The 26,857-nt window shown below is 42.1% G+C and overlaps 1 protein-coding gene across 1 annotated transcript in view; it reads right to left on the bottom strand.

Moving 5' to 3' along the window:
* The window catches only part of clpb (ClpB family mitochondrial disaggregase), a 33,099-nt gene extending 11,584 nt beyond the window's left edge, over nucleotides 1–21,515 (bottom strand). The window contains exons 1-7 of the mRNA XM_056374337.1: nucleotides 20,865–21,515; nucleotides 20,599–20,650; nucleotides 16,458–16,544; nucleotides 10,505–10,608; nucleotides 8,820–8,948; nucleotides 4,143–4,240; nucleotides 1,439–1,553 (exon numbers count right to left, since the gene is read on the bottom strand). Of these exons, the coding sequence (XP_056230312.1) occupies nucleotides 1,439–1,553; nucleotides 4,143–4,240; nucleotides 8,820–8,948; nucleotides 10,505–10,608; nucleotides 16,458–16,544; nucleotides 20,599–20,650; nucleotides 20,865–21,321 (1,042 nt within the window). The 5' untranslated portion in view covers nucleotides 21,322–21,515. The remainder of the gene's footprint in view (nucleotides 1–1,438; nucleotides 1,554–4,142; nucleotides 4,241–8,819; nucleotides 8,949–10,504; nucleotides 10,609–16,457; nucleotides 16,545–20,598; nucleotides 20,651–20,864) is intronic.
* Between the last annotated feature and the right edge of the window lie 5,342 nt (nucleotides 21,516–26,857).

The following is a 26,857-nucleotide window of genomic DNA, read 5'->3' as shown; positions in this document are numbered from 1 at the left end:
TTTGCCATGATAACAACAATCATTCATCACCCTGCCAAAGACTACAGGTCCCATGATTCTCTCTTCCTCCTTGGACTCCACTTCTTCCCCTCTGTACAGTGGCACTTGTAACTGCTGCTCCAATATGCATCAATGTGTTTTGGTTTATGGAGAACTTTGTGGTTTTTATGTTTACATTTGTAGTTCGGTGTATTTTTTTTGATTAAGCATTTTACAAAGGTCTTCAGCAAAAAAAAAAAAAAAAAAAAAAAAAAAATCCAAGTTGTTCTCCTGTTGGTTATAAACACTGCAGTATTTGCACATTACAAATACACATTACAGATTATAATATCTGCTTCTAGCTTTGGGAGTGTGTTGATTATTTATACAAATCTAAATAGAAAATGTCCAAGATCATAAAAATAACACACATCCTCTTTCTTCACTGCTACACACACACACACACACACACACACACACACACACACACACACACACACGGATCAATACATGGCCTCCATGGATGCCTGGTGTAATATCAGCTCTTTACTGTCTGCTGTGTTATTGTGCTCTAACTCATCCTCCCTCCTCTTCTCCATGCATTACACTCGCTCTCTTTGTCTTTCTGTCAATGCTCCCAGCTTTCTGGTTCTCAGCCACTTCTCTGCTATCTCCTCCCATCAGTGTTCTTGTCTCTTTTTTGTCTTCTATCGCTTTTGTTTGTTTTTCCCCTGTCTTATCTGTTTTTCTCTTCCTGTCTCCATCACTTTGCCTTTCTGCTGTCCATCCTTGACTCTGGGAAGGAGATGGAGGGCACAGCGTGGAGGAACGATGATGGAAAGATCCAGGAGGTGTGTGAAGGCCACAAAGTGCGATAGGAAAGGACAGAAAGGTGAAGGAGAAAGAGTGGGTGTGATGGAGATCGAGGGGGTAAAGAGATAGAGATGGAAGGAGAAACAGGAGTGAAAAGAGAGAAGAGACAGAGGGGGCAAGGCAGAAAGAGGGAGAGAAAAGAGGAGGAGGGGAGGAGTGTGTGGGGGGGGTCTGTAGTATGTCTCCTCTCTCTGTAATCGTGTTAACTGGCGGCTCCAAGCCTGGCCTCTTCAGCTGTCACACACAAACACACACATATGCACACAGCACCTGTGTATGCCTGACAGACAGCTCATTCATCACAATTAACCAATTACAGCCTCCGCCGGTCTGTCTGAACCCGCCTACTGCTGGAGGGAAGGGAGGAGAGCAGAAGAGAGGAAGAGGAGGGCAGTGCAAAACAGAAACATGCTGAAAAAAGAGAGGGGCAATAAGAATAAAGGAAAAGAGAGGCAGTGCGGTGTGGAGGAGGACAAGACTACTGTACACACTTATTATATACTGTATGTGGTGAGTGGTTGTTTAGCTGCACATACTGTATGTCTCTTGTGTGTGTCTACCTGTTTACCTGTGCGTATGTGTTTACCTGAGGCTACGGTATTGATGGCCCCCTCCTGCCCGATGATGTGCTCCTTCAGCCTCCTCTCCAGGGGGAACCTCCTCCTCTCCTCTGCCTCCCGCCGAGCCTGCGCCTCCTGGAACTAGATAAAGGTAAAACGAAAAAAAAAAAAAGAAGACCAATATACAGAAAATAGATGAGACAGTCAATGAATCAAGAGCAGTCTGAACAAAGAGTCTGCAGGTGTGTCTCTTCTTATTCCTTTATCTCTTTATCATCACCTTTTCCTCTTTACCACACTTTCCACCTTCACAACTCTCTTAGAATAGTATTGAGTAGGGCTGCACGACATGCAAAAAAAAAAATCATATTGCGATTAATCACGACGCGTCATGATTTCAGTTGGAATGATAATTTTTGCATTTCATTTTCACTGAAAAAAAAAAAAAATGAAAATGATGATGATGTGATTTTTGTTGGGGCTTGTACCAAACAAGCATGTTCCCTTACATCTGGAGAATATGATTTGTAGGCCACGGCATCTTTGCAGCGCTTGTGGTGCTAACAATGCGCAACAATGTTGTGACACATTTGACCTTTATCAACAAAACAATTGCAGCTCCTGCGATTTGGATATTGCACTTGGCCATATTGCGATTTGGATTATAATTTAAATTAATTGTGCAGTCCCAGTTTTGAGTCAGTTCAGTTTCACCATACTGATGATATGTTGTTGCTGTGGAGCCAATTGTCCAAAGCTCTCATCTGTGGGATTGTGACTCCCTCATTCTTTTTCCCTGTTAATGTTATTTCTGCATGTTGTGCAGACTTTAAAGGCACATTAGAAATTTTGGGGTTCTTAAATAACACTTACTTGACTCTTTATCTCAGCAGTAAATGCTGTTATTGCTAAATGCTGTCAAACAGGAAATGTGATCTTTGCAAACCTGTATTCAGACAGATGTTATGAGAATTAACTGTTTCAGATAAGTGACTTTCATCAGGTATTTTGCAAAGTGTAGCTGTTTTTACAGTTTACAAAGGCAGATTTTTGTTGCGTGGACTCACTGTTGAATGATAGACATTATTTTGTAAGCAAAGCCAGGTTATTTTGTCAACAATGGTTTTGTTATATCAGGCATCACATTTTATGAAACTGTGGGATGAAACTTGAATCTTTCTTCCTCTAAAAATCTCTTTATTTCTCCCTTCGCTTTGTCAACAATGGTTTTGTTATATCAGGCATCACATTTTTTGAAACTGTGGGATGAAACTTGAATCTTTCTTCCTCTAAAAATCTCTTTATTTCTCCCTTCGCTTCCTATCAGTTTTGAAATTTCCTTTCCATTTCCCAGCAGCTATCTGCTTCCTGTCGTCGTCCTCTTTAACACATCCTCTGCCTTCCTCTCTCTGAGACCCATTTCCTCTCTTCTGCTGATTTGATCTCTTTCCACCTCTCTTTTCTTTCCCCTTTCTCTCTCACCTCCTTCCCCCTGAGTTTCTCTCCCTCTTTCTTTGTTGCCGCCACCCCATGACTCATTCATCCTCTCCTATTTGTCTCCTCAGACTCCAGGTTTTCACCCTGCAGTGGAGGCTGGCTGTTTATTCTCTCTCTCCATCTTGCTTAGCTCCAGCCTGCTGTCAAGCTGCTAGATAACTACGGATAACTCAAGTTTTATTTAACAAAACAGCAGACCCCACTTCTACTACTACACACCTGTGAAATACCAAGAGCTGGGCAATGAGGAGTAACTCCTCTCAGTCAGCTGTTTCTGCAGGTTTGTTCAGTCAAAACTAATAAAATCTTACGACCGCCCTCACCCAAACTTTCCCAATTTCAACACATTTTTATCAGAACCATCCTGGAAAGTATTTCACACTTCATAGACTGTAATATCAAAGCTTTTGTGAAGGTGTTACCGTCCTTAGATGTAAAAATAGTGCTGAATTATATCCTCTTGCCCGTTCAAACAAGGATTTTGTGCATTTGAAGAAGACGTTCAGTTTATCTGACCAAACTGATGTGTATTTTAAAGGGCTACAATGGTAAACATATACATGTTACATATATACGCATTATGGTAATGCATAATAATGCACAACACATCAATATCAATAATGTGAGAATATTTCTGAGATTATTTTTTGTACTTTCAAACATGAATTTAAAAAAAACACTTAACTTGAGAGATTTTTTGGAGAATTTATCACTTGTCTGTACATATTAATAAGTCCATAGATTTATTATCATTAAAGTGTGCATGATGACATTTTCACGCTAAAGGAGCCTTTAAGAGCAGAGAAAAACAACATTTAAGCTACTGTATGTCACAATATTATAGCAAAAACTCCAGATTCTATCAAGTCTTATGTTCTTTATATCATACTGATCTATAACCCAGCTTTGTTCTTCAGCAGGTTTTTAACCCCAGTTAACCTCTACCAGCTTTCACATCTGTAATACTCAATAGCACCTGTCACTCAGTCACCAGACTGACACAGACCTCCTGATGAGTGTGTGTCTGTGCGCATGAGGGCAAGTAAATGACACAGATGTCTGCTGAGTGAACTGTGCTGAGTCATTTAGAGCAGGAAACAACTACACAGTCAACATATTTGTACGCATGGAAACTAATGCGGTTTTAATTGCTGGGACAATCTGCAGAGTTTGTGTGGAAGCAAAAACAAAGTTAGTGTTGATGTCTGCGTGAATGTGATGAGTGTGTCATACCTTGCCCTCCCACTCCTGCAGTGCTGTGCTCACTTCTCCCTCCTTAGCATAGGCCCGTGCTGTGTGTCCCAAACCATTGGTCTGCAGGGGGTTGGCACCTGTATGCAAGTGAACGCAAACAAATAAAGATTCAAAAAATACATAAAGCTGTAATCGTTTGGAGCGATGTAAAATAGCTGAAACTCATAATACATCAACATCTTTTTCTTTTTCTTTTCTTAGAAAAAACTCTTTGTGGTTTTTGTTTTGAGAATTGCAAGAACATGCACAAACTCCCTCAGCAGGAGGGCCAAAACGTCGATCAAGCGGGTGAGGTTAGGGGTGAGAGGTCACATGGGTTCAGGGGTCACTGAAGCTAACTGCAGTGAAGCAGGAGGGCCACGCAATGACCCTGTAGGGGGTTTCATATCTGCAACGCGTGCCAATAACACAAACTCTGACCCCTACACCCGCACACCAACACCCTGGACTATTATACAATATATACACACTGCAGGTTGTTGCAGGTTGGGGGCCACTGAGGCGCAAAAGCACACACACTTCCACACAGCAGGAGGGGTCAAATGGAGGAAAGATTTTGTTAAAGGGACTATCTTTAAAAAGGCTGGGGTATATATGTAGAAGAAACATAATGTCACAGCACGTGTGAAGTGTGCCAGGGCACTGGACAGTGGTGGGCTTGTCAGTGAGGATGGTTAGCAGTGCCTTCTGCCCTGACCTGTGCCACCGTTCTCCACCCAGAGTCACCAACGCACTCATGCCTCCACATGAACAAGTGGATGTTTCCATCACATCAGCTAAAAGTAAAAAAAAAAAGAAGTCACACTCAGTGAACAAATTTGGTATTTGGAGTCCAGCACCTTAACAAATGTGAACAGGAAGGAAAAAGCTCAAAAAGCCTTTAAGGCACAAACGTGTATCATCTTAAAATATTTGTAAGTGTAAAAGTTGGTACTGAATGCACCATTAGATTTGTACTCAATACTTATTATGTGATGCAACAGTGTCTGATACAAGTCATAAACACAGTTGAACCACATTTAACATTTGAGAGGTTAAATTAAAATAAATGAAACAGGTTTTTTATTCCTTAAGGTATGATATGGAAAAAAATATTGTTTCAGCACTAGTATTGAGATTTTCAAATAATACCCACTCCTATTCTATTTGAAATACAAGAAACAAAAGCTTGAGCGTTATGTTCTGAATTCATAAACTGTTTTAGAGCTTCATCCCAGCGATGCACTCACTGCAACACTTCTGTTACTCACAGATATTTCTGAATTTCCTCAGACCTTACTGCTGCCACTGGAGGTTCAAAAGAGTTTTGTGACGAATCACTGTGCAACAATCTTTGGCCATTTAGTCTGAGGCCTTAATGCAATTTAAGACATTACTGACACTTAGGAAATGCAACAGTGCAAACGCACAGGAGCGACACCAAATGTGTCACTTTAATTGTAAGTTGACAGGAAAATCCACAGAAATCTCTTAGTTACAAGAAGATTAAAATGAATCAATGACAATACTCTCCTCCATGTCTATCAACTGTACCCTTTCACCTGATAGGCGTAGATATTTTTACCAAACTTGAAAAAGGTGCATTAAAGTAAATTAGCAACATCTATACAATGTGTACAAACTGTTGAATTGTGCATTAAGAGCCAGCACGTCCCTCTGAAGTTTTTGTGAGTAAGCTACACACAGCTACAGATAAAACTGTATGTAATCAATACAGGTGCTGGTTGCTCCTTTTGCTCTGTGCATTGACCACAGAGACTAATAATCACTGTGGTGATTATTGATAAACCCCTAAATTTTGTGACCTGCTCACAAAGCTATCGATCCCAACAGCAATACACCACTAACCGCCCCCCCCAGCCCACCAAAAACAGGGAGGAAGGGAGGAAAGCAATAAAGTACCCACACACTCACACACACACTGGACATAATAAATAGCATCATTTAGGGCTTTAATATCAGGCCAACCCTCTGGGCCATAGCACTTTATAACAGGATCAACACTAACGACACTCGCACACTCACACACACACACACACACACACACACACACAAACACACACACACACACACACACACACACACACACACACACACACACACCCCCTCTCGCATACATAGGACCCCTTCATTAGGAGCGCTTTAGTTATGCCTATTAGGAGTCCCCTCCTCTTTCCTATTTCCTCCTCCCTCTCTTTCACTGCAGCTGGTAGGAGAGAGACCCTGCTGGTCTTTGTGTGTGTGTGTGTGTTTGTATCAGTATTGTGTGCGACTGTGAGCATGTGTGTCTCCTCTAGCCTCCTACCACCTACGGAGCGGTCCATTACTGAGTGCCCCTGGCCACAGGCCTGATGCGGAGCTCGGAGAGAAGCTAGAGAGCCTCCGCAGGTAGGGTGAGGGACTGAGGGGCCAGGAGAAGCCTGAGGGTGGGCCTGGAGACTGTGATGGATGGAGATGTGAGTCGAGGGCCAGCTAAGGCCAAAAGAGCAAACCCACGGCTAGCAGAGTAACATGGACGCACACAAACACAGGGGAAATAACAAGGTATAGGATACACACGATGTGCACATACATGAGGGGAAGATGACGCACACACCCAAATCCACACAGATGTCCTGAAGCTGTGGCAGTTATAAGATTTTTGGTGATGATGTAAAGAAAAAAAGATGGCTAGGAGGCTACAAAGGGGAAATGGATGAAAGACAAACACAGTATAAATGACACATGCTTTGTCAAGAATAATCAAACAGGCCTTAAAAACTCTACAATCAAAGACTTAATTATGCACCGATTTACACTGAATCACGCACACACACGAACAGCAATGTGTTTTTGATTGAGAGTGCGTGATGTCATGATTGTTATTGGCCGAGATGGTGGCGCCAACCCAGAAACGGCACAGTCGGGCGAGCAACGACCAACCCCGTCTTTAATCTGATTGTCCTAAAACAAATGTCTCTGCTTTGTGAAATTTCTTACCTTTTTAATTCAAAAATGCGTCTGCAGAACATTTGATCGAGTTAGACGAGGTGATTTGTTTAAGCGTACAGAGTGCTTACAGGCGCAGGGGTGAGACGGAGAGACAGGCAGACACAGCTTTGGATGCACCATCCATCATAAACATAAACAAGACATTAATACTAGCTTGTGTGTGTTTGTGTAGTGATGGTGGTAGTGGTTGGGGTGTTTGAGCCAAAAGACGGAGTGTTTTTAGATTAAAAACCCATCAGCCTAAAAAGCAACAACTCCAAATGTCACCCGAGTTAAGGTTCAAAGAGGCGTGTACAAACAGACGCATATAAAAAGGATAAAAGCATACATGAATATATGAATATTTTAATGAAATGGAGGCTTGAGTGCACAAACACACACATGCTTTCACACACAAACACACTCACAAAGACACACACATCCTGTGACTGTGGAGTTACCCCAAGGGCATGTTCTGTGCAGGGGTCACAGTTCAACTAGGCCTAGCTTGTTTAAGAGCTGCTCGCCTGGAAACTGAGGGGGATATTCTGCCCTCTGGGTCTATGAATGTGTGTGCGTGTGTGTGTGGAGCTGAGTCAATGACAGGTGCGACTGTAATGGGGGTGAACAGAGAGGGGGTATGAACAAGTGATCAATTTCAAATGAGCTTTGTAATACTGTTTATATTACGTTAAGATGATGACACATGGAAAGCTTCTTAAAGCTTATGGAGAGCAATGAAAAACATTTAGTTGGGACATCAAAGAGTAAAAGTAAGAGCCCTGCATGTGTCGCGGTAAAACTCTTACCCTTGAATTAATTATTTGCTTCCTAAAATAAATAAATGATATTCTCGAATTAATTTCTCATTAATTAACAGAAACATTATTATCCAATAAAAGGAGGATGTGAAAGATAAGGATAAGGATGTGTATATCCTTCTATCTCAGGGGAAGAAAACACTCTAAATAAATAAATAAATAAGAAAATTCTGATCTAGATTCAGAGGACCAGATCAAATATCCTGAAAGAAAAGCAAAAAATGTTTCGCCGGAAATTCAAAATGCCAGAAAATCAGTTCAGGCTTAAATTTTATTTCTACACACGACAGTTAAAATATTTGAATGAAAATGAAAAGGGCTCACTAAATGGCAAGTTATTTCTTTGGAATAACTTTCTATCAAGATCGTTGACCCATGTCCAGAAACAAACAAACAAACTGTTTGGGACTGACAACATACCTCCTTGGCAGAGGTAATAAATGAGTAAGCTAACTGTGGAATGACAACAATCCAGACTGCTTGAACTTCATCCTAACAACAGCTAAAGATATTATGTTGAACCACTGGGACTTTTCGCTTCCAAAGGGCAATATAACGGAGGCGTGTTAGACTGGTTTAGCAGCGACTGACAGAATTCCGAATAAAACAAAATGAGCAACATGAAAATGGGCCACAGTAAAGTCTAAAATACTTACTGGCTAAGAAACTGATCCTACCTTCAGATTTTCACTATTTAGATTTTCACCTAAGAGAATCAAGTCAGGCCACTATGATGTAAAACTGTAGAGTTGTTATGCAGAAAGTGCACAGGTACAACTTCTTTTAACAGTCTGTGTGTAGATATCAAAAAGTATGAACGATGTGGACTCCTCTGTGGTGTTAGGGTGGGTGGGCTGTGACGTACCCGCCTCCAGCAGCATGCGGACAGTGTGTGGGTCATCTGCCAGTGTGGCGTAGTGAAGCGCTGTGCAGCCGCGGAAACCAGCCCTGCTGCTGAGTCTGCTGCTGAATTCATCCTCTCTGGACACCAGGACTGCAGGGAGGGAGGGAAAAAAACATGAGAGACAAGAAAGAGATGAGAGATGTGAAAAAAACACATGCACATGGGCTTTTTTTTTATGTCTGACAAATAATGAACAAAAAAAAAAATCTTCTACTTTTAATAAGTTTTGAATCAAAAAGGATTTCAAAAAAATTACAACTTTCTCAAAGATGGAAAGAAGAAAAATACGAGTCCAATGAGAGGCAAACAGTATATTCCCTGGAGCTGAAGAAAATGATCATTATAAAGTAACAAACAAATTTAAAAGGAAACGTTTCAGCCTTTGATTCCAGAAGAACTTTATTTAATCTATTCTCACTCAACAGCGAGGCTCCACAAAGTGTGACAATGATAACACTGCAGACTGCAAAATTGTCTTTCCTGTTTCCAGCTTTGTTCATTTTCACAGATTTAAGCCCAACTGTCCAACACGATCGGAGTAATGCAAGTTGTGTTTTAAGGCCTCCTTTGCTGCTCCTTACTAATAATAGAGATAGTCTATCATTCTCTCCTTACTTCTCTTTTTCATAAGAGCACTCATCTCGTGCCACTCCTCCATCATCCCATTTTATTTTTTCCGCCTCCTTCCTCTCCTCCTTGGCATCCATCAATTCCTTTCATCACTCGCACCCTCCCCCCCCTCACTCCCTGCTCTCTCTATCCCAATAACTTTGTCTCATCCATTTCCTGACTTCCTCTCCTCTCCCTCCCTCATCATCCAACCCATTTCCTTCAATCGCTCCCTCCCTCTAACACCCCTCCAAACATCCACATCTTCTTCCTTCTCCTCCATCTTTAACCTCTCGCTGCGCATCGACACTCCAGTTCTTCTTCCCATCCCCTTTTTTCTTTCACTGCTTCTCTCTTTTCCTTCTTCCTCGCTTCATCAGTCTTTCCCTCCCTCCCTCCATCCATCCCACTCCTTTTCTCTATCGCTCTGACAGTCTCTCTCTGCAGTGTCTCTGTGTCTCTGTGTGTGTGTGTGTGTGTGTGTGTGTGTGTGTGTGTGTGTGTGTGTGAGACAGGGCGGGATAATCATAGCTAACCCAATAAAGCGTCGCACAGGCCCCCCTAGCCCATCCATCAGTGTGCGTCTGGGAAACGCTTCCCCACGCTGCGCCAGCCCCACGTGGACCCAAACCTGACAGCCATATAAATGTCTGCAATATACATATCCCATATAAATATGTCTGCAGAAACCCAACACAGAAGGGGGGTGTGTGTGTGTGTGTGTGTGTGTGTGTGTGTGTGTGTGTGTGTGCGCCTGTGCCATCCTGTCAGTGTGTTTGTGTGTGACTGTGTGTGCAGCTCAGGAGAAAAAGAAATAACACACACACTACTTGTCACAGAACATATAAAACAAATAATACAGAAGAAATGAATCATGTACATATATGCAAATCTTTATGCAAATGATAATGTCTCATAATATCTGGTTCAACACTTAGGATTCATATGTGTAATATAGCAACCGAACGCACACACAAACACACACACACACACACACACACACACACACACATAGTTGCTGGGTGTGTTTTTTCTACCTTCCAGGGAGTGGATGCCTTTCTCCCGTGAGGTGTCGTAAACATTGTTGAAGTGATCTCCGGCGTTTGGGTCGGCACCGGCTTCCACCAGAACCTTCACCACACTGGAAATCAGAAAAGACACACACAATTTTTATTTACATATAATAATCCCACATAGAATTTGGTACATTGGTACATCCCCATATGTTATAGGGATATATTAGTAGCCAATGAATGAGACACTTTAATCACTGTTGTCATCGTTCAAATAAAGGTGTTTCAGTGGATAAATGAATGTGGAACTTTAATACAGAAGCTGTCAACCAAAACCTGTTTCTGAATTTAAACTAAGTTCCTCTTCAGTTATTCATCATCATTTTGTAGCGTATACATGCCTATCAATAAAGACAGAATAAAAGCAAATCTGTTCTTTATTGGAACTGGGGTGAGACTTGCTTTCACCAAACATACTGTAACGCAGACCCTTTAGTGAAGGGTTGTGATTAAAAAAACAAACAAACACGACGCACGCAGACGTAGGTGCAAATATCCAATTCCTCAAACAACCACAACTCTTTGGCCTGATTCACTTCCGTTTCTAGTCTGTCCCGTTATGGTGAATACACTCCAATGGCTGCTTCTCTCCTTCACCACACACTCGTCTGCTCCGTAACATGTACATATGTGTACACTGAAGGGGCAAGGGTCGGGCCTGTTTCCGGCGCTGTTTGGGGGGGGGGGGGGGGGGGGGTCTGTGTGTTGCAGTGTGTGTTTGTAATGAGGTCCTTCATTGGAGCGTACTGCCTTATAGAACAAACACAAGTACCTCGGCAACACCACTCACTGTGACCCAACGGACATTCCAGGTACCGTCTCTCCGTCTACAGAACACACTCTCACACACACACACTTTACATTTACCACCATGAACATGAGCAATGGCTTTGACATTGAGACGCAGACATGCACATGAATGCACACAAACGCACAAAAGCTAGTTAGCTCATCTTTGCCGACAGGGAGAGAGAACGGGGGCGATGGCCGAAACATGAACCCTGCCAGTTCGCTGCTGGCTGTCATTAAACCTGTGACTATGTAATGCAGCCTGGGAGGGAGTGATGGATCATTTTCAGCTAAATGGTTATAGAAGGGGCCTGAAAAGGCTTAAATGGAGCAAAAATGATTACTCATAAGAGGATGAGGTGGACTCCTTTTTTTTTTTTTTTTTTTTTTACCACACTTGACCACGTAACAAGCTGCAGCGTCCCTTTCGGAGAGGCTGTGCTCTTAAAAATGAGACATGACAGGAGATATGACCTCAATGATGGAGCAGCTTCGTAAGTCAACTCAGATATTACACCACTGAGCCAATTTAAAGGTGAGGGGTGAAATTAAACACCTGTTACAGCAACAGAAAAAAATACTTTTTTAAAAAGGGAATCAGAGGATATTTAAACAACCTTTTTCTTTCCACTAGAAATTAATCTGCATTTTTTTTTTTTTTTTTTTATGATTACTTTCTCTCTAGACTGTGCATCAGAAGAAAATGCCAACCGTAATTTCCCAGAGCCCAAGGTGACATATTCAAATTGCTGTTTTATCTCTTTTATCTGTTTTATCGTCTTCACATTTCAGAAGCTGGAATCTGCAAATGTTTGGCATTTTTGCTTAAAAAGTGACTATCATTAGATAATCAAAACAGACTCTGGTATCAGTGTCTGCGATGATAGTAGAGGATGAAATATCACAACACAGTATTCAAACAATGTGAAAAAATGAAAAAAATGAGACAATGCTTCCCTTCAGCTCCTTTCACATTATTAAGAACTGACCAGATTGAGTTTGTGTCATTACTACAGAACGTGCATTTTCCTGTGGGAGAGCGAGGCTGAGAACAGCCTGACCAGGTCTTTGTGTCTGACCTTGCTGAGGGGGAATAAAAGGACTATCGGGAGGTCCCCCTTTGTTACTGTATCACTGTGGCTGGAGGCGGCAGGAGGGGGGGGGGTGACCCACAGGGGGCTCTCCTCTCACCCTTGCAAGCACTTCTACAAACACATCGATGCATCCTCCTAGACACATACAGACACACACAAACTCAAACTATGGTTGGTCACACGAGGCTGGGCAGGACTGTGTGAAGAAATGAGATGGTCTGAAAAGGGTTAATGGCATCAGAAAGGTAAACAAGAAAGGATAAAGAGAGGAAAACGGCAGAGAGGAAGAGGAGGAGGAGTGGATGAAAGGAGGGAAGTGCAGCTAAAAAGATGAAAGAGAGGGAGATTTAATTACACAGGATAGTGTTAAAACTAATGAGCTTTTCAAAACACTTTATAGTTTTACTAATCAACTGCTGATCAAGTGGCTAACTTTATTTGGGACATTTAGGAGAGTTGCAGCACTAATTTGAGGCCAAACTGAAGGCATGCAGAGGTTAATTAGGTTAAACTGTGATTTTAAAAGTACTGAGCCAAAAGTTTAAATTACTGACTTCCTAAAACAATCTCACAATGACCAAAACAATATCATTATTACTTTACTTTCAAAATTCACGTGAGATAAATAAGGAGGGAATTATCTAGCTGCCGACTTAATGCCCTCATCTCCAACTACTTTGGCTTTGTCTTGGGTCCAGTGTCTCAACCTTGTGCCTCCGTCACAAGATGTAACAGAAAATACAGGCAGCATTTTATTGAACTGAAACATCCTAACCCTAACCTTAATTAATCTGATTGCATTTCCGAGAGCTTTGCAATCTTTGTTTACATTTTTGTTTTATTAATGTGCATTTTTTCCTCTGGTGCAGAGTCACACACCACTCATCAAAGCACCAAACAGTTACACTTGTATTAAAATGACGTTAGTGTGAAATTCTTTGTGACAAAATCCTTATTTATTTATCTATTTCATCAGGGATCCACCACTCCCGGCGCTGAGCTGGGGTCGGCGTCTCGCTCAAGGACACTTCAGATGAGGAGATGCTTGGAACGTGTACCTCCAGTTAAAAGGATGATCTCCTCGCTGCCTCCCTCTCCTTTTGTACCAAAAATGTTGTAGTAATGGCCGCTCATTATTCAACGCGGTGATGCGAAGGCTGGTAGATTTGACCTTCCAGCTCGGGCCGAAAGGTTTGCCAGCAGGTGACTGGTGTTACTGCTGGACACTGGTGTTAGTTTCCCATCCTGCCCTGGAGGGAAGACAGGAAACAGACACTTCCGTCTCTCCGGTGCTATAATAGACACCCGAGCTGAACTGACCATCCATGTCTCTGACCACCTGGCCCAGACGCTGGACCTCACTTCACCTCATCTCACCTGGTGCGCACCTGGGGTCAGGTAGGTGCCAGGAGGAGAGGCTCACTGCACTTACTTGTTTATTTCAGACAAATAACCTGATTGGTCAAAATGTAATTTTATCTAACTGTGTCTTCTTCCAAGTATTTTCTTTTAGAAGTCCTACATGAGATGGTGATTACATTAGACACATCCTCATCTTATACAGAAAATATGTGCTGCAATGATTTACTTCTTAAACAAAGAACTTGAAAGTAATACGTATAATATGTAAAAAAAAATCAAAAGGAAAAACACTTTAGTCGAATACTGTGATGTTTCAATGAAGCGCTGCAGGTAACAGGCTCTTACTGCAGTCTTACTACACCTTTCCATGCTGTCCTGAGGAAAACCATTTAAACCATGACGTCATGACTTGAACTGTTGCTGTTGAAAGTCATAATATACTGTATATAAAAAGGTGTTCATCATGGGTTTATGGTCATTAAGTGCATTTCTTTCTTTCTAAAACTCCAAATGTGAAATGTAGTCCAGCTAATCCCGATCCCAAACCCATAATCCCACTCCACATCACTCTCTCCACTGCTAAACTTCTTTCTCCCCCTCTCTTTCCCAATGGGCCACTCGTCCTCTCGTTCCACCATCCCTCCGCTTTCCCTCGTTTGTGTCCCCCTCCCTCCCATCGAGTCACTCGGCCCGACAGGTCGGAACGGTCAACAGGCGTTTCACTCGGCTGAGCGCCCATTGTGCACGTGAATGCAGCGATGGAGGGATGGAGGGAGAGAAAGAGAGATGGAGATGGGTATTGTGTGTTAAAGAGTGCAAACAGTGGGCCAGGCCCTGCGCCTCCCCGATTTAGCTCCACATCAAAGTTAAGCAATCACACGCCCCCTGATGTCTCACCCTTAACTCTTACCCCTCTACTCCACCCCTGATTCTCTCATACACCCGCACCTCGACCCCTGAACACAAGAGAGGCTGCCTGTTGGACACAACACCTACAAACAGTCAGAGGACAGCTACATCTTCCACTGAAATGGCAAAACACAGTTATCACTTCTGGTCCAGGAAAATATATATATATATATATGCACAGTGAGGGAGGGGTGAAATAATTCAACAATAGGGTCTACACGGACATTGTAGCTACAGGGTAGACCTTGTTCGTGACTAATGCTCCTTGTGTTTTCACTTAACGGCTGCAAATAAAGTTGTGTGTGGCTGAGTAATAGACAGTTGGCCTGTAAGATATTTGGTATAAAATCCCCCTGTTTGTGTGTGTGTGTGTTTATGTGTGTATTCACACATGCATCCTCACACACTGTGTGGGTGTGTGTGTGTGTGTGTGTGTGTGTGTGTGTCTGAGAGAGAGATGCGTGAGTGATGTGTGTGAACCGATGTTCTGTCTTCCCTGCAGCAGTGACGGCTCACTGGGGGGTTGGAAGACGGGATTAAACATAGAGGGGTGTCACTGCCTCGCTGAGTTATAGCACTCATAACACACACACACACACACACACACACACACACACACACACACACACACACACACACACACACACACACACACACACACACACACACACACACACACACACACAGAGAGAGTGCAGTGACACGTGTACACAGTGCGTACAGATTCAAAACACCCATACAACCAAATTTGTATCCAAAAACACAGAGACATCACATCATTACACACGACATAACATACATCAATATGTTCCACACCAGCAACCACTCAGCACACGTCATGTAAATACAAAGACATACTGTGTGAAATTATCAAAGTAAAAAAAGAATGCAACCGACAATTATTTTCATTCACGATCAACCTTACAATCCTTTTTATGATTGATCATTGTCTCTGAAATGGAAGAAAAATTGTGAGCAATGTTCAACAAAATGTCCGAGAGCCCGAGGTGATGTCTACAGAAGATATGCAATTTTACAATCATGTAAAAGCAGCAGATTCTCACATTTGAGAAGCTGGAACCAGCTGACAGTTTTTGTTGATAGATGACTGAAACTATTGACCGAGTTTCTGTTAATTGGACCATTGATTACTTGATTCAACACTAACAACTTTATATAAATATTTAAGCATTAGAAGACACTGTTTCCATTTTAGTGGCATTAATTCACATTATCTTACCAACTTGAAGCAGCCGAAGCTGTTACCTTTTAATTAAAATAAGCTCATTTTAAGCTATTTCCATATTCAAATTTCACATTATACTTCTCACTGGCTCATGAGGCCCTTAAATAAAAAAAAATGACCAGAGTCCTGATAGAAAATTAGAAAAAAAAAAAAAAAAAAAAAAAAAAAAAAACCCAGTAAATTGGATTTGGCCCAGCCTTAACCTCGGCCCCTCTCTGTGTTGTGTGTGTTCTGGGGGCCAGGAGGCTAATTTAATTTGCTGGGACAGAGAGATGGGGGAACGGGTAAAGACCGTCTGCCAGTCTGAAAGTCGCACTTTGCACTTCTGAAGACCTACTGTAACAAGTAGAGCAGGGACATGGATGACATATGCTCACAAGCTAACTCATGCAGACAGCTGCATGATACCAAAGCGCTACATTACTGTTAACATATGCTCACCAGGGAGGGCGTCTCGCAACTGTAAAACACACATTTTGTTCAGTGGGTTTAGTTGGATGAAGACACACACACAGACCTGTGCTGTCGGTTCATGGCAGCCACCATGAGAGCGGTCCAACCGAGACGGTGGCGGTGATTTGGGTCCACCCCTTCGTTTAGCAGTCTGATGGGGAAATGAAACAGAAAGGGGTTATAATTTGATTTTAGCATCACTATTAATGCCAACATTTAGTAGAAGAGGTCTGAAACAAGTGCCTCTATAGTAGTGGTAAAAATACACTAGTATTAGTAGTGTTTTGTTAGCATTTTAACACATACCAAGATACAGTGTAATGATACGAGAATAAATGTTTGTTTGTACGTAAAGGGGAACGAATGCACGTGAAAATGCATTTATAACTGGCCAGCTGCTTGTGTATTTGTATCAAAGATCTGCCTTGTTAGACACACCAGCATGAAACCTGCACACAATGTCTTTATCTGAAGCCACACACTTGCTCCTTGACCAGTTAGTGTCTGTGGTGTAAGCCAGGTGTGTGTTACGTTCTTTCCCTGAGGGTATGACATCAGGTACTGGAGCAGCACAGTCTTTATAAGAGTGTGTGTGTGTGTGTGTGTGTGTGTGTGTGTGTGTGTGTGTGTGTGTGTGTTAGCGTGAGAGAGAGAGAGAGTGTAAGTGATCCGTCTGTCGTCTCCTGTGCTGAGAAGGTAGACAGTGTGTGTGTTTACAGTCAACACAGTGGCCTCTGTCAGGTCTGCACTCAGCTCTGGTGCTCTCTGGCTCTGTTTTCACAGCCGGGTCTGCATGCTGTAACAGCTGCATCCAGCCTTTTCAGGTCGCAGTACTTGTTTCAGTCCAGTCAAACTAAGCGACTCTTACTACTTTAATTTTATGAGACGGTTAAGTTAAAGACGGGACATTGTGGGAAGTCAGAACTCTGAACTGAAATGAACAGAATTGTAGATGGGCTGTGCTCCATGAGGAGGGAAAGAGCTTCTCCCTGTTTTTTAAGATTGACCAATGTAACAGTCACATGTGACCTTGAATAAAATTAAACTTGAATACTGTCGAGGCAATGCTGCGTACCACCAATACAGCAGAGTAAACTGAAAGCAGGCCTTGAGAAGGGGTTTACCAACATTACATAAGGAGGAATACTGACTATTTCCAACCAACATTTTCAAATCTAAAAATATTGCATATCGGACATTCTGGCAGCTGAACAGTAAGACACATACGAGAAGAACCTGCTTTTATGACAACACATGAGTCTCATATGCTCCTTGTGATGCTGACTCAACACTGTAAAAAAGTTCTGATGTTACAGTTGAAGAATAATCTCTTTTTGAAGCCCGTGTGAAAACGGAACCTCTAATCTCTCGACTGCCTCTCAGCAGACACACCCTGAGACTCCACTCCACTTCTATGAACTCAACCAAAGCACTTAACACATCTGTGACCTGCTGACTGGCTGTCTCGCTGCACTCTCACCTGCACCATCTGCCACATGGGCACAGGTAACCCAAGCCTGCAAATGGAGACACGCATGGATAAACACATGCATGCACACACTCAAATACATAGATTTGGATACCAATGTCCAACAACACAGAGAGCGCACATAAAAATCATCCATTTAATACAATTAAAATAGATGTACACAATAATCTGATTTCTTCCCGGGGGTGAACGGCACATCTTACAGGAAATCTCACCACACGCCACCATGAAGAGTGATGTGTGTGTACCAATGTATTCACAGGTACTTACTTGGGACATAATGGGTTTTTGAGTATTCTGCTACCACAAAGAGATTTCCACAGCAAAGTTCAGGTTATGGAGTTGGTTTCATGTCTCTGACCGAGACAGAGTGTGTATACCTGTGTCAGTCTCCATAATCTGCCCTCGCGTTTGGCAATGCAATATTCTCAATGAGACAGATGGGACCAAGAAGTACTACAAGCTTGGTAAAGCGCTCACACACACACACCTCTCTACTCATGTGGCATACCTGTTTTGGTTGAATGGCTGTGAGTGTGCAAGAAATTTGTAGGGGATATGTTTAAGTTTAAGATCAAGCTCAGAGCATGTGTTTATATTATTCATTCATTCATTCATTTTCTACCGCTTATCCTCTAGTAGGGTCGCGGGGGGGCTGGAGCCTATCCCAGCATCTTTTCGGGCGAGAGGCGGGGTACACCCTGGACAGGTCGCCAGTCCATCACAGGGCAAACACATAGAGACAGACAACCATTCACACTCACAGCCACACCTATGGTCAATTTAGAGTATCCAATTAGCCTAGTCCCCATTTTGCATGTCTTTGGACTGTGGGAGGAAGCCGGAGTACCCAGAGTTTATATTAATAGATTTGTGAATTAGAATAGAAAAATAAAAGTGATGCAATGTCAGAGAAAAAAATCTGAAGGCACAGTGTTGAAATGGAGCTCTAAGAGGCTGAGTGTAACATCCTGCAATCACCTCTTCAGACACACACACACACACACACACACACACACACACACACACACACACACACACACACACACACACACACACACACACACACACACACACACACACACACACACACACACACACACACACAGTCCTCTTCTTCCACCTAGTGGTTATTGGTGGGAATACAACTACAAGTGATATAACTGTGCTTTAAAATAACTGCAGATGTTCCCTACTGTTTTGAATGGCCTCAGCAGATGAGCTGTGACTTCTACTTTCTACTATCCAGTGAAATGGAGTCCAGCTTGAGGTTATTACACAAATTCTGCCTTAATATCTTGACACTATTTATACATATATACAATGTATCTGGAAAGTATTCACACCCCTTCACTTTCCCCACATCTTGTTATGTTACAGCCTTATTCCAAAATGGATTAAATTCCTTTTTTTCTCATCAATCTACACACAATAATCCATAATGACAAAGCAAAAAAGATTTTTTAGAAATTCTTGCAAATTTATTAAAAATAAAAAACTGAAGTATTCACTCCCATTGCTATGACACTCAAAAGTGATCTCAGGTGCATTCTGTTTCCACTGATCATCCTTGAGATGTTTTTACAACTTGATTGGAGTCCACCTGTAGTAAATTCAATTGATTGGACATGATTTGGAAAGGCACACACCTGTCTATATAAGGTCCCACTGTTGACAGTGCATCTCAGAGCAGAAACCAAGCCATGAAGTCAAAGGAATTGTCTGGAGACCGCTGAGACAGGATTGTATCGAGGCACAGATCTGGAGAAGGGTACAAAAACATTTCTGCAGCATTGAAGGTCCCGAAGAGCACAGTGGTCTCCATCGTTCGTAAATGGAAGAAGTTTGGAACCACCAGGACTCTTCCTAGAGCTGGCTGCCCAGACAAACTGAGCAATCAGGGGAGGAGGGCCTTGGTGAAAACCTGCTCCAGAGCGCTCAGGACCTCAGACTGGGGCGAAGGTTTACCGTCCAACAGGACAACAACCCTAAGCACACAGCCAAGACAACAAAGGAGTGGCTTCGGGACAAGTCTGTGAATGTCCTTGAGTGGCCCGGCCAGAGCCCAGACTTGAACATCTCTGGAAAGACCTGAAAATAGCTGTGCAGCGACGCTCCCCAGCTAACCTGACAGAGCTTGAGAGGATCTGCAGAGACGACTGGGAGAAATACCCCAAGTACAGGTGTGCCAAGCTTGTAGCTTCATACCAAGAAGACCTGAGGCTGTAATTACTGCCAAGGGTGCTTCAACAAAGTACTGAGTAAAGGGTGTGAATACTTATGTACATGTGATTTGTTTTTTATTAATAAATTAGCAAATTTCTAGAAAACCTTTCGCTTTGTCATTATGGGGTATTTTGTATAGATTGATGAGAAGGTGGGGGGGGAATTTAATCCATTTTGGAATAAGGCTGTAACATAAGAATTTGGGGAAAGTGAAGGGGTGTGAATACTTTCCAGATGTAATGTATATCAGACCACTGTCCCATTGGGAATGTAGTTTGTTTGTCATGTAGTGGTCTTTATATTCAAGTTTGTTCTTCATATAATCCACTGCCATCATTACAGATAGGGGTAGAAGATACTAATTTCTGGTAAACTGCACGGACTAAAATGTTGTATACATGTCTGAAATGTAGTTGAAGCATGTGTACGTAGTATAAAACATTCTGTGGGGTGAGTGTGAAACCTTTTAATCATAATGACTGTCGAGTACCTGGCCACATCTTGAGCGTTATTAGTCCTTGCTGCCTCCAGAAGAGCATCACCTTGTCACAAAAGAGATACAGAAACCATTACACAAGAATAATATGGAAAACATAGTACAAGTACACATTAGCAAATTGTTTTATCCCACTATATACTCTGTTGACCACTACAAAACTTGTATGCTTCTTGTGAAAAGGTGTAAAAGTGTCTGGCCCCAGACTAAGGAACTACAGGCTTCTAAGTCAGTACACAATGACAGCTGATTAAGCCTACCTTTGGAATCAGAGTCTCTCTTCAGGCAGAAGGCCACGGCTGCAGCAGACAGCACACCGGCAGAGGCCACTCCTGCCCGGCTGGCTCCTCCACCTGTTCCCCGGCCTTCACCTCCGCCGCTCTGCCCGCTCTCCTCCCAATATTTGTTATTGTTACGCCCCCTGTTGGCCAGGGCCGCCCAGGAGCTGCGACGGTTCTCCAGGTTGGACAGCCATCTAGGGGCGAGGTGGTGGTACTGCACTGACAGATTGACACTGGAACCAGAGGTCTCTTCAGCCAAAATCCCCCTCCTCGAGACGCGGGAGGTGGATACAATGGGGTTGCGGTTGGCCTCCGTCGGTATTTCACGGATGCCCTGACAGGCCGCACCGCTAGCACTAGTCTGGAGCACACGACTGCACGGTGACAGGCTGCGCGACCTTCGCGCAATTAGCCTGGTGGGAACAGATGATAACATGGCGATAAACTCACCGAAAAAGAAGCGGTGGGTGAAACCCTCAGTCTGACAGTGAATCCAGAGGGCAACAGCTACTCTACAGTCCGGGGATGTTGCGTTAATTTCGATATAACAGCCGTTACGCTTCAGTTTACAGGTAGCTGATCACAACCTCCGGGACGAAAACAAGCGCTTCACATCATCGTAGCGTGGATATCACCAGAATCCGCGGTGCATCTTGGGAAATGTTGTTTTACTAGAAATTTCTGCGTCAGCCTCTTAGACAAGATATATATCCTTCACATACTTCCGTGTTCGGTTAACCAAGTAAACTGCAGTTTAATTTGTCTCACGAGGCAGTAAATTTTTCATGTTTTTGACACTTATAGTGGTACAGTTAGCTACTGAAAGGGCTTCAAGACAGAGGTTAAAATCATTTTGAAGTTAGTCCTTGTTTGCGCATGCTTACTTTTGTCAAGTGCTAATGTTTAAGTTTCTTGCCTAAAATAGCAGTTTTGTCGAGAACAGGATAGCGGTCTCATTTTCTAATTTGATTAATATAAAACATTTGTATTGTTACTGTCCCATTCAAACAATTACTGGGCTGTTGAAATATGAGATACTTTATTTATCCCCTAGGGGAAATAACAAGGGGTGTCTCTTTACAGTTAATCTGTGGCCTTTGGTTTCCCGTCTCAACCGTCATTTAACGTGTCTGAATAACGGGACACAGTTGTTTTAGTTTTCTGGTGCTTTCGTTTACATCTCCTTTTGTACAAGTGCTGTTATTCTCTAAAGGGCAATCTCTGTGACAAAAATGTGATGAGACAAGCTGTTGTTTTGTCAAAGCACTTGGCCTTGGGTAGCGCCACCATGGCCGCCAGATGGCGTCAAAGCATGGTGCTGTCTCGGCTGCATCAGACAGGGACATTGCAGGCAAATGTCATCATTTGAGGACACTAGTTCCAGTCATCTGTTGTAGAGATAATTTAGAGAACGGCTGAAGAGAGTTTATTTATTTTTAATCAGGAAACGGACGGAACAGCTGTAAATAAAGACAGTATACTGTAATCAAACTGGAATAGACTGTCTCACATTCCCAGATTCTGTTTCTCACTGGGACACAAAATAGTAAAATACAATATTGGTTGTTTTTTTTTCTCACCAGAAAAAATAACACATGCAAAATATATAACCATACATCTGTATCCATACAAGCCATGTACCTCTGCCCCACTTCTCAGCTGTGCACCCTTGACATTCACTTGTTGCCTACTCCCCAATGTGAGCACTTATCCATTAATGTGGTTTTTGTTTGTGCTTGATCTGCTTTATTGTGACTACATGAGGAAGGAAAAAGCAGGATAGAAAGATTAGTCACAGTGGAAAGCCCATTGAACTAGAAATGATTTACACAGTTTTAGTATCAGGAGGAACAAAACTTGTCCACAAACACACGCATACCTACAAAAGCGGGGTTGTGACTGTAGCTCAAAGTGGGTGGGGAAAAGTTGCATGAATGTATTACTTCCTGCACAAGAAACATAGCTTGATATGTCTAATGATAATATATCAGCTGGTCCTTTTACTGTTGAAATGTTATGCTGCAGCAGACAATTATGGAGAAAGAAATCATTCATATTTCAAAGCAATGGTATATCAGTTAGGGGGAGAAATGTCCTATCATTTAGTGGGATAAATGGTGGGGATGGATTGTTCAGAAGTCTCTCTGATGGTTTTACTGGTTGGTATTTTCATATACACTTCCTACTTGCATATGATGAGGTTACTAAAGACACAGTGTAATAAAGGAAACACAGTGCTGTTGAAAATGTCATTTTGTTGTGACTGAAATACAATCTAAGCAGAACATATAGAAGAGTGGGCCTCCCACAGTGGAATAGAGCTGTAATTTATTAAGTGGGTGTGTTGTGTGCTGGCAGCAGGTTTACTGTGCCTCACCAGACATGAATCATAGAGGACGAACATGCTCTGCCATCATAAATCCAGTGGCACCTTTACCAGCCATCTCATGGGGTGTTGGAGTGGGTTTAATATTGCAGACACCTGACAATACATTCATTCAGCTAAAGGTACCCACACAAACATGTCAATATATGTTTAGGTCCATATCTGTTTCCAAAGCATTTTTAAAACACACTATTACAATTGATCACAACAACAATGCGATTAAATGACAGCTGGTATTTGTGTCCTGAGACAGTCAGCTGCACAATTCAGAGACCAAAATGGACTGGCAAACATAGCTGAAACTAATTTCTCTCTAACGATGGCTGAGTTCTAGTAAGTCTCCCTGTATGCTGTTCCGGTGATACAGTATGCACAGCAGCAGAGCCCTGCAACCGGCTCACTTAAACAGACTGCAGAGGCAGTTAATGTTATTAATTACACCTGTTTCTCCTGCCATGCCAGACAATATATCTACAATGAAAAGGGTCTGCTCATGATTTTTAGTTATGTTGCATATGTTGCATTTTAATTGTCTTTACTTTGCTGGGATGAAGAGCAGCAAGAGAACAGGTGTGCTAACTGGGCAGCTCACACAGGTGCCTTGAGTGTTCTTTGTTCTGTGTCCTGAGCTCATTCTCTGTTTGTACTTCAGTTCAGCTGCTTCCCTCTGTCATTTCACTTTTGTTCCTGATTGCGTTGAGTGAGTTCATTTCATTATATTTCCTCAATTCATATTTAATTTGTTGTTAAGTAGTACATATAATCTCCTTGGTTTCTTCTCACATGATTATATATTTAGAGTGAGAATGTATTGATGTACTGATTTTTTTATTTAGAATTGTTTTTGTTTTTGCTTTATTCAAGATAATATGATAGAATTTGACCTGTGTGTATGCTGTTTTTCATGTGTAGAAGTATAAGCACTCGGCTGTAACCACCCACACCTACTGCGACTAACTGCGAGCAAAAGATTACTTTCAAATGGAACCTGCTGACTGCTTCTCCTGCTTTGCTCATATTCAAAGTCCAGTATAATCCTAGCACACATACATGCGTGAAAAATTGCATTGCTGTCACGGAATTACATTTTCATTTTCAGGTTTACATGATGGATGAGACCTGTTGGGGGGTATACTACACAGCTACTGTAGATTATGGGGTCAGTCAGGTAACCCTTTTCCCCAAGTGGCTCAAAGTCATTTCAGCTTTTTAACTTCAGTAGCCTGACTAATGAATCTTGTTATACAGCCCTGTGTCAAATGATAAATAAATGAACCTTGTAAACTTTCACTTATTTAGTATATATTGTGCATTATGACACAGTTCTTACTATTACCACCAGTTGGCTGTTGCAGTGACTGTACAGGACTAATGAAGATAATGGCCAACTGATTATAGCCGACACGCAGAAAATACCAATATGCTGTAAACAGCAAATTGACTGAATGATTACAATAAACTCAAAAGTAAAGAAATGAAATCAGTTATCTCTTAACAGACTAAGTGTCTTAGAAGTTGGATTTAAGGTAGGTCTCACCTTAAAGTCATTAGCTTTGCAGTTGCTTTTGGGGAATATATTCCTGAACAGAAATTAGGGTTAAATTGGGGTTACAAACCAACAGAGACACAGTGAGCCTCCCAGTTTCCCACTTTGCCAAACAAAGCCCAGATTTTATGTCTGCCTAACATAAAGTCGAGGTTAAATAGTGTTGCTTTTGCTTTGATTTTAGCCTAGGTGATAGTAAACCTTTCCATTTACCTATATCTGTTTTCATCACACGGCCCTTTTTTCTGTATGCCCCTGCACGTTTCAACAGGAAGTGGTCTGCAGGCAATGTCATGTCGGACCTTTTTTGCCCATAATCTACTGTGTTGTGTAAAATTGTGTAAAAATAATTATGAATTGATATGAATTTGAAGTTCATGTTTGACATGATCACCATACAGTTTGAAAAAAAGAACAAAAAAAAAACAACTATGTCTGCTGCAAGAGAGGTCACATTCAACATAAGTTTCACTTTCTTCCTGGTCATGTGTGACTGTCCTGCAGTGGCCCCGCAGAACCACTGCTCTATACTGAGCAGCTGTCGTTGAGGGTATTTTATGTTTTCAGTATGACAAAGTGATGCTAAGTTCATTCTAGTGAAGAAATTCCTGCTCTCACTTGCCAAAGGTCAAAGGTCAAGATCCGTAATAGAAAACATGTTGCTGTAGGGGTTGTTGTTAAGCAAAGTTGTTGCATTGCACCACAGTGGCTAGAGTGATGGTTGAAAAGACAGTTTCAATGACCAAAAGGCTGAATTTGTCCTGTGCAAAGCAAGTGACTAAAGCCTGTGCTTGCAGAAAAGATGTATACCCAAATGACAGTTATTCTTTAATGGATGCACAGTGATGTAGTGGTTGTTGTGTGTATGCTAACAACCACAGACCAGGTATAGATTACACCAGTAAGTGGGTGATAAAGGTGGTAGTTCACAGCTTTTTGTACCTGTCAGCTCTTTGTACCTGTCAGCCACCACAAAATGAAAGATTGCAGCACAGAAAAAACTTTGAATGGCCTATCCTTGTTTTATATCTTTACAGAAATATGTATACATACGTGATTCTAAGAAGAAAATGTAAGATGATTTGGGCCTCTGGATGTCGTGAGAACACCCACAGATCAAATTAAGTGAAAGATGCTGGTAATGGGCTTACACACTCCAAGATGAAGGAAGAGACTGATGAAAGAAAAAATGACACGACAGACTGAGTGAAAAATATGGAGACAGGCAGCCAGTGCCAGAGAATATTAGATGCACAGCGCCACGTATTGCATTATAGGAAATGTAAATGTTCATTGTTCTCAGTAGTAATGAGCTTATACCTTGTTTTAGCTGACTTTTTCAGCAGTGAAGAGTTCATGAGGAAGCATAACAGAAAGACAGGAGAACACTCCCAAGTACTTTACACACGTCAGCCAACCGGAGCCAGGCGCGCTCCCGCTGCTGCATGAACTAACTACTTAACTAAAAGGTTTTCCTGTATGGTGTGGTGGTGTGGGTTGCATTCAAGTAGTGTAGGAAATGTAAATGGTAAAAGAAACGGTGTAATATCCATACAGGAGCCCGCATAAGCTGTAGAATACAACCTTGCCATCATTCATAAAGGTGTAAAGTGGCCATGGAGACTATAGAAGTCACCACTGCTGTGATGTCCACACTACTAGTAGTTTTACACGAATGACTCTTAAGGAAAATGTTGGCCCCTTTTCCTGTTACAGCTCATCTGCAATTCCTGGATTGCTGGTGGGCCATTTTTGATATTCAAAAATGTTCCAAATGTGGGCATAAGCATGTTGCTGGATTTTTAATTCCAAAGTTGTGCTTCAATGGCTGAAAATAGGCTTGGAAGGCTTGGTTTATATTCTTTATCATGAGCTAAGGGTCCCAAAATGTAGTCAAAAGCAAGTAAGTGAGTGTTCTGAAGGGGGGGAAACCTCTTTGTCTAAACAGAATTTACTATCCAAAAAAAAAAAAAAAAAAACCTGCATAAATTACCAACCATATATTTTGGTTTTAGTAGGCTAAGTGATATACAGTAGGCT

Source organism: Seriola aureovittata, chromosome 4 (genome assembly GCF_021018895.1).
Source record: "Seriola aureovittata isolate HTS-2021-v1 ecotype China chromosome 4, ASM2101889v1, whole genome shotgun sequence".
Taxonomy (NCBI): Eukaryota; Metazoa; Chordata; class Actinopteri; order Carangiformes; family Carangidae; genus Seriola; species Seriola aureovittata.
The sequence above is the reverse complement of the archived record's forward strand: the minus strand, read 5'-3'. Positions and strand labels throughout refer to the sequence as shown.